General features: G+C 35.1%; 1 protein-coding gene across 2 annotated transcripts in view; it reads right to left on the bottom strand.

The window, feature by feature from the left end:
- Positions 1 to 4020: 4020 nt before the first annotated feature.
- STARD3NL (STARD3 N-terminal like) overlaps positions 4021 to 8421 on the bottom strand; it is a 35496-nt gene continuing 31095 nt past the window's right edge. For both annotated transcript variants that reach the window (XM_072412208.1, XM_072412210.1), the window contains 2 exons: positions 8335 to 8408; positions 4021 to 6614 (listed from right to left, as the gene is read on the bottom strand). In XM_072412208.1, the coding sequence (XP_072268309.1) occupies positions 8356 to 8408 (53 nt within the window). In that variant the 3' untranslated portion in view covers positions 4021 to 6614; positions 8335 to 8355. The remainder of the gene's footprint in view (positions 6615 to 8334; positions 8409 to 8421) is intronic.

Below are 8421 nucleotides of genomic sequence, written 5' to 3'. Positions count from 1 at the left end.
GTAATATTATCACAACACATGTTCATAAAATAAGTGTGGCTAAAAAGAAGCCATACACATTTATTGGACCATGCCAATGATAGGAAAAAAGAAAATAATGTCAAATGAAAGTTATACAGAAAGAAAGAGGGATGGAAAGAGGGAATCAAGGATGAAGGAAAATTGGGGGCAGGGGAACGGATTACAAATTGACCTCTCAGCCATCCCAACCCTCACCATTCTATCCACCTCCTAGAAAGAGGGAATAAGCTCCTGAGTATAAAAACATAGGGGAGCCAAATAATTTGAGTGTTGAATTTGCATCCATTGGAACTATGTATGCAGACAAACTCTCTTCTGAATTTCTCCAGTGAGGATTGTTTCCAGCAGCATTGGCTTTATTAAGTAGATACTTGGTAATATGTTTACCATCTTAAATATATATATATATATAAAGCCAAAGTAATTAAACAAACTTTTTAAAAAAAATGTTTAGCCATATGTGCCCCATTGACATTTCTTTTACCTTTCTGTCATGTATCTACAAAACAGTCGATTAATACTCTATTAAACAGTTGTCACTGGAATATGAGTCCTGATTGTTAGATAAAACGCAGTAATGATAGAAGAAATCTATTATATTTAATAAAACAAACTTTTTTTCTGATAATAATAAGACACAGAAAAGAGAAAAATAAGGAATTGCAGAGACTTCTCTGTAAACAAAAGCAATTTATTAAGCAATAATTAGTGTTTATGCATCTATATTTACAAAGTACCAAGAAGTGCAAGTTACCAACCATCACATAATCACTAGTTTTATTTTAAACTGTTGACATAAATATAGTAATTGGCCCTATCTGTAGGGAATCTAATGCCTGTTGGATACTACCATATAGCAAAGCATTGCCTTGTGAATGCAGTGTAAAGTAACAGGTTTAATTTAGTACCCTCTTCCTTCAACCACCTACTTTTTCTTTAGTGCCCCATTGCTCAGCTCAACTGCTAGAAGAAAAGAAACAACCCAGTACATTTAGATATAAAACACCATGTGATGCCACTTGATATGCCAACCGGGTGCTTGATGATTGGCCAAGCGCGGTTACAGAAATTCTAATCTTACAAAAGGCTTCCTTACCATCTAAAGGCTGAACACAGTGGCAAAGTAAAAAAAGGGTGAATAGGTGCTGTTGGAAGAAGGGGGGTATAAACTGAAATTATATATAGATTATATATATATATATATATATATATATATATATATAAAATTTGGTGCTCAAACTAACTACAGTACAGTAGATGTAAATGATTAGTAATCAAATCAAATAGAATTGTTAGCAGACATTCACATGCAAACAAAAGTCACCCCTATAGAGGTAAAAACAAACAAAAAAATCTAACAATGATTACCCACAGATAACACATTTAAATGCAAAACATCTACATTCCTAAAGCTACATACACACGTGCAATATTTGTAAGGACTGCACGATGCATGAACGAGTGCTGTACATACAGCACCGTTCTTCTCTATGGAGAAGGGAGGGGGGAGAGCGACGAAGCGACACCCTGCTGCGCGCTCTCCCCGTTCACTTGCATTACGATCGTTCGTCGTTCATCGTCCGTGGATCAGCCAGGGAGGTCGATCGGACGATGGGCACTGTACACGCGCCAGATTCTCATCCGATATCGGCCCCAAGCTGACTATCGGACAAGAACCATTGGATGTGTGTACCCAGCCTTAGAGCTAAAGGATCCAAAGATGTATTAAGGTCAATATATTTTACAATAATTTTTTAGTAATTGCTTAATAGACTGCATTTTGGTTCATTCTATGTTGAGATTAACCGAACTCCATGACTTTCTAATACACTTTAAAGGTACAGACTTTGCATAATATGTATTTAGAAATTTTGGTGTTGTTATTTAATTGTGTAACCTAAATCTAGAGGTTCTATTTTGCAAACATTACCCCACCGCATGAAGAAACTTTATGTGACATATGTAATTGATGCGTGGGATAACATTCTACTTATGGCCAACTTCATCACATCATTTTCTTGCTAGTATCACCATGTTTAAATATATTAGCTGGGAAATCCATAGATAAACATTTGAAATGAGAAACCCCAGGCTGAAAAAGTCCAGCTCCCAAGATAAAACATCCACAGGGTGGGATAGTACTGTAAATTTTACAGATACAATCTTCACCTTTGTATTTAAACTATAATTAGATCTCTTAATGTTTTCTGATTGCTAAACTATAAATATATGTAATTGTAATATACAGAATAAAACATTAAAGAATATAGTATTTTATATGTGTAGTTTTTAACATGCACATTAAAAGCGTAATAACAGAAACGTTGAAAACCATAAGGGCACTGAATACTGTTGGCTATATATGAATTTTGGAACACATGTACAAAGAGAGGGTACAATGACCCATAAAACACATTTTTTTTAATGATTACATTGGCTTTTTCAGAATATAAACAACTGCACAGCTTATACGTCTGTATATATACACACGACATATATCATCATATATATATGATCATATATCAATATGGTGATAATCTAATAAAAATGCTTGACTAACCGTCACTTGTATTATTATCTTTGATAAGCATGTCACGCAGCAGCAATTACCATTTTACATTTTGAAAAGCATAAAAAAGACTGTATAGCTAACTACAGACATTAAATAGGGATTTGTAACATGTGCCTAAATCTTTATTTTTTTAATATTTATTGAAGATATTATTTTTGTTCCCAAGCTAGCAGAAAGAAATAGGGCAATCCCATAAACGTCCCTTTATGTTATAGGTAAAACTTGTATTTGTCTATTGTGTTCAATTTTTGTGTGCAAAAGGCACAATAAGACATTCATAGGATAAAAAATGGGTGAAAATTTTAAGGTCTGTAGATGGGTTCCTTTGTCACTGATCTCTTACCAGGATTGTTTTAATAAAGGACACCAGTCTTAAGGAAAAAAAAAATTGCTGACCTTCAGAAAATCCTGATTGGTACCTGTCTGTAGCTTCAATATTCTACGGGAACAATTCTGTAGGCCGTTGAGCAAGAACTCCTGATATGTATGGTATATTTGTTCTGGTTCATTGACCCAGAGAGTATTTTAGACTCAGTATCAAAGCCAAAACAAAATAATTTTTATTAAACCCAAAACAATAATACCAAACATACCCTAAATCCCACAGACCAGTCTGTCCATCGGGAAGTTTCGTTCATGCGATCTCGCAGCGTCCCGTTATCCATCTTCGACCCGGTGCAGGGGGAGCGCCAGGCACTGCCATCTTCTCCCTACGTCGCTCTATCTCAGACTGTACAGGCGCAAGATTAAGTGATGTAGATTGGAAAAAAACATGCCGATCCCACTGCGCATGTGTGAGATCGGCAATTTTTCCCCCTATTGATGAAATATTCCGCGCATGCCCGAGCAGCCAAGAGCCTCCCAGGATGCGTGATGTAGAGACTCTGCGCTCCCATTCATTCTCGATCGTCTAAGGTGTTGCAAAAACAAAAAAACAGAATTTTTACTTTAAATAAAATGGTTGACTACCCTTTTATGTAAAGTGAAAATTCTGAGTTTAGGTATGCTTGAGTGAGTATTAAAGGCAGCCAGAATTTCCCAATGACAGGCTTTGCTATGAAAAAAAAAAAAAAAAGTAAGGAAAAGAACTCTAGCCTATATTTTACTCCTAAAGGACAGGCTTTATGGGGACAACAGAGCAAATAACTCTACTGGATATATCCTACTATGCATGTTCCCTGGAGATACGAAAACCATTATTGTTAATCTAGTACCAAAATATTAGTTTTGGTAAACTGAATCTGGAAAAGATAACTTTACTTTAAGCCATAAATTTAAGGTGTAGTAGGCCACTGTAATGCTGACAGACAATAAAGATTAGAGGTTTCTTTTGGAAAGGCCAGAGCAGTGCATATATCTGGTGTAATATTCTGAATACTGTAAAAGGAAACAGATACATTCGTATTGAAAAAAAGGACTTGCAAAAGTTGTCTGTAAATTAAAAGCATTTTATTTAGCAATAATTAGTGCTTTCTAATCTCTGTATATACATTTATTTACAAAGTACTAATTATTACAGTTATCACATAATGAGTATATACAAAATACTCCAAAAAAAAAAAAAAAAATCGACAAACAGAGCTCATTTACACCAGTGTGTTGACCATTGAATCTCAAAGCATAAACAGTGTTTTAATTTCAATACCTCACAGTAAACAAGGCACTGAGAAAAGTACTTTCTTCACTCTGTTGATATAAATGGTGTAATTACTGGGCATGCATGAAATGCCTTGTCAATGCAGGGTATAATTAGAATTGTAAGAAATCAAGAGGGAATAACAAAACCAAACCCCATCATTTACAATGCAGGGTATAGCAAAAGGTTTACTTTATTACCCCAGTTCCCAGAACTGACTACCTTTCCTTTAGTTCCCATTGCCTAATTTAGCCACCAGGAAAGAAGTAATATCCAATACTTCTAGGTATTGTTATTGTTCTTATTGTTTTTACTTTCATTTTACAGCCCCAAAATTTGGTGATTTTTTTCTGTGTTATAGCGTTTGGCCCAACGCTATAACACAGGAGTGTTGGGTCTTCCTTTGAAGTACCTCTGGTGGCTGAACCAAATAGGAGAGTAATATAGAAACAACAATAATAATGTGCTGTTTAAGTGGGGTGCATTAAAATAAACAGAAATGAAAGGCAGAACAATCTGAGAGAAAGAGGAGGAGGCATGGCCTGGGTCATGATTTCTCCATCTAATGTTAGGATCAATAGACTGTATTGTACAAGTGAAACATGTAGAAGACTTTTGTTAAAAAAATAATATTAATAAAATTCCCACTTTCAGTTACAGTTTGGCAGTATTAAAAGCTTTTATTGCAGCCCTGTATTTGTGATCCAAAGTTTAAATTAAACTTTAATTTTCTAAAGCTAAAACTGAAAATGAAACTAAAAACAAACAAAAGCAAGTAAAAAATGTTGATTTCAATATGATTATTTACATTGACTGTAAGCAGTTAGTTAAAATTACCCAATGGTTTTCAAAATTAACATTTTCTTGTCCTGCAGTACAAAGCTAACTTTTGGTAAACGCTGGCAACCTTTGCTGAAAAATTTCTGAATTTGTTCTTAAGGTTACACTTTCAGACACTGAATTATGTGACATTAAAATTAGGTAGACAACTGTTTAGGACTATACGGAAGTATTTGTGAGAAGCAGAAAGGTAGGTATGGACACCAGACGATGTCTAGAATTTTACATTCACAATTTAGAAATCTATCATGCACAAGAAGTTAAATGAGATTCATTTGGTTTTGCTGCCTTGTTGTATAGATGTCAAAGCTTCTTAGCCATTCAGGTAGCTGATAAAAATACCTCAATTTACTGACCTAATTTTATCAGCTGAAATCAGCTATTTCAAATGTCAGTGATTTTGATTTAATAACATTGAGTAAAGTTAAAACTTAGATTAGGTTTTAGCAGCTCAACTGCACTTTATCACATGCGTAATTAGAAACATTTGCATTGCAATTAGGAACTATAAAGTTACTCATAAACACAAATTGAGTGCGATATACAACCACTGCCTTGACTCCTGATAAACACATTCGTTCCTTTGGTGTAGGCACAGTCAAAAAGTTTTCCTCTGTCATAGAAAATGAAAAAACTAGGTGTCTAGTCATCCATATTTTCCAGAAAACTGCAAATCTTGTCTGTTTGTCATTTTAAAGTGTGGAACTATAGTTCCACTTTAAGTAGTGAATAGCCAGACTAAGCTGGGAACAGGAGTTAGAGTAAACCACATGATCCATGGTAGTGTGCTTAGTCCATGTTCAAATAAAAATGGTTAGGACAGATCAGGTAAACATAAAACATTTGGAGTAGCTTTTAGGAACACATGTAGAAGTGCATGATAAATACAGCAGCTAGAGAAATTGAAGTTTACTGAGGGGAATTCTGAAGCAAGCTAGACATCTTCAACCTTGGCCAATGGAAAAGCCCTTGTGGACCTGCATCATCTTTACGTTTCCGCCAATACATTAGATAATAACTGCCAAGCGCAGCACACACTATAGATATCAAATATTCACATTATGCCACTCTCAACCGAGCTTAACAGGCAGTAAACATGTAGACTAGGTAGAATAAAAATCACCATTTTTTTCACAAGCCCACTTGTTTTTAGGGCTGCACAGAAACTGGCATTATAACAAACACAAAGGCACAGGATTATCAGACAGTAGATACCAGAAGAGAATCCGATCTTCCTTTCCAGTGAACCATTTTCTTCCAGAACATGAGTGACAGAACAAAGCGGCAATAGTTCTTACAGCGCCAATAGTAAATATATTCAGTGAATTTGTATTTGATAAAGATAGCTACTCATAGCCTTCATGTCCACTTCAGTTTTGAAGACAGCCAGTTAAGCAGCTACTTTTCCTTCAGAACAGCAGCATCTGTAAACTGTGCTCAGCAGATTGACTAAATCTAGCTTTACCACCTGCAAATCCTGTTTCTGTAGATGATTCATCACTGTTGCCTCCTACCAATTAAATGCCACGCAACAAAAATCCATTTCTGAGAAAAAAAAAAAAAAAGAACTTGGTTCATACAAGCTTTACATACCATGAAAAGTCAACTATTCAAATTATTAAACGATATAGCAAAATGCATGTTTTCACATTGCTGAGCTAACTAAATTTATTCAATAAAATAAATTGCACCTTAAACTCATTTAACTTGTGGGAGAAATTACATTTCTGAGTAAAAGCCCAGGTCCATAAGATTATACCTGTATAATCTTGTTAATAAACGACTGCTTGAGCATTCCATCCCTATCCCTTTTCAAAACAAACTCAGGAAGCCCCCATATCAATCATTCCATAACAAAAAAATACCCTTCCCAATGCCCTAGGTATGCCATGACCATTTCCCTGAATAATGTCGATCTGAAGATTTACATCAAATAGGTAATCCTTATCCCTCATCTCACCCGCTTAGATTAGGTAGGCATTGTGCCTCACAAGCAAGGTAAGACCATAAGTAACATATTAACTCTTCTGCTTATAGATTTTGCAAAAAAAAAATATTGTAACCCCTTTCTATAGATGCAGATGCCTTTGAAATTTCTGATTGCATCCCTTTCTCATTCCTTCCACTCCTCTCTATAGAAAAAATTGCATATTCAGTCCTCTTACTGTCCAGATTAGAATAAATGGAACCCTTCTGAACCTATACTTGAAATGTAACAGCCAAGGTTGCCCGTTAGATCCATAATTTTGTGTAAATATATATATATATATATATATATATATATATATATATATATATATATATGCCATGGAAGATAGCTGTGGCCATTCACAATACCCAGAGTAGTGCGTAATGATCTTCTACTCTTCTGTACACAACCCTAAAGTTGCTTTCCTTTCTGTCTTGTAATTATTTGTAAAAATTTGAGCGATATAGCAATTTTAAAATAAACACAGATAAAACCAAAGTTTCAATGTTTATCTGCCTTCCGTCAGTTCCTAATGTTGTGGTTTAGTTGCCCCTTTACCTGGCAGACCCGGGCTATTACCAATGATAAGTAAAAAGCTCTTGGCACATTTCTATCCCAATTTGATAGGTTTTTCTAACTTGAATAATATGATTTATGACATTTGATGATTTGTTGGAGGGTTCTAAGACTTTTTTGACTTTACTTTTCTAGTAACATTCCTTTACTGGTACAGTACAAGGCACTTGGCCTCACCTGAGCATTCCCTACACTTATCTATACTTGTGCTCATACTCTTATCTACTCAATTTTTTTTTATTTCTTCCTTCCTGGTATTGTACCTGAATCTTCCATCATTGGGAATTTGACAGACAAGCTTTTTGGGAATTTTGTACCACATGTCATTTTCATTGTGTTTAATATCCCCACAATAAAAGTTGGAGGATCATAAGCTACAACTAGGCCAACAAAACAGGTAATAAAAAATAAGCCTGCAAATATTGCCAATGGGCACGAAACGGCAACTTTAATCTCCATGTACTATGGTCCACTTTAACCTGCGTAGTATTTGGGCCTCTTGATAAACAAAACACACTGTATTAAAAAAATCTGTTGGAGAAGCTGCAGTATATGCACCTAATAATTATGTTATGGTGGCATCAAAATTTAAAGTGCACAAGAATTTTACCATAGGATGTGGGTTGGGCTAATTTTATACTATGCCATTTAGTCTTCTTCCAAAATCAAACGAGATGGAGCCACCATTTTTTATCAAATAATCTACTTCTAAATACCTACCAGTAGTTTACCTTGATACTCTTAAACCAGAAGCTTTTCACTGTCTTGTTTCTCGTCCGTTTCGTCGTCGGAATCTGTGAACATAAA

This window comes from Pyxicephalus adspersus, chromosome 5 (assembly GCF_032062135.1).
Source record: "Pyxicephalus adspersus chromosome 5, UCB_Pads_2.0, whole genome shotgun sequence".
Taxonomy (NCBI): Eukaryota; Metazoa; Chordata; class Amphibia; order Anura; family Pyxicephalidae; genus Pyxicephalus; species Pyxicephalus adspersus.
This window is presented reverse-complemented; position numbering and strand designations above follow the sequence as displayed.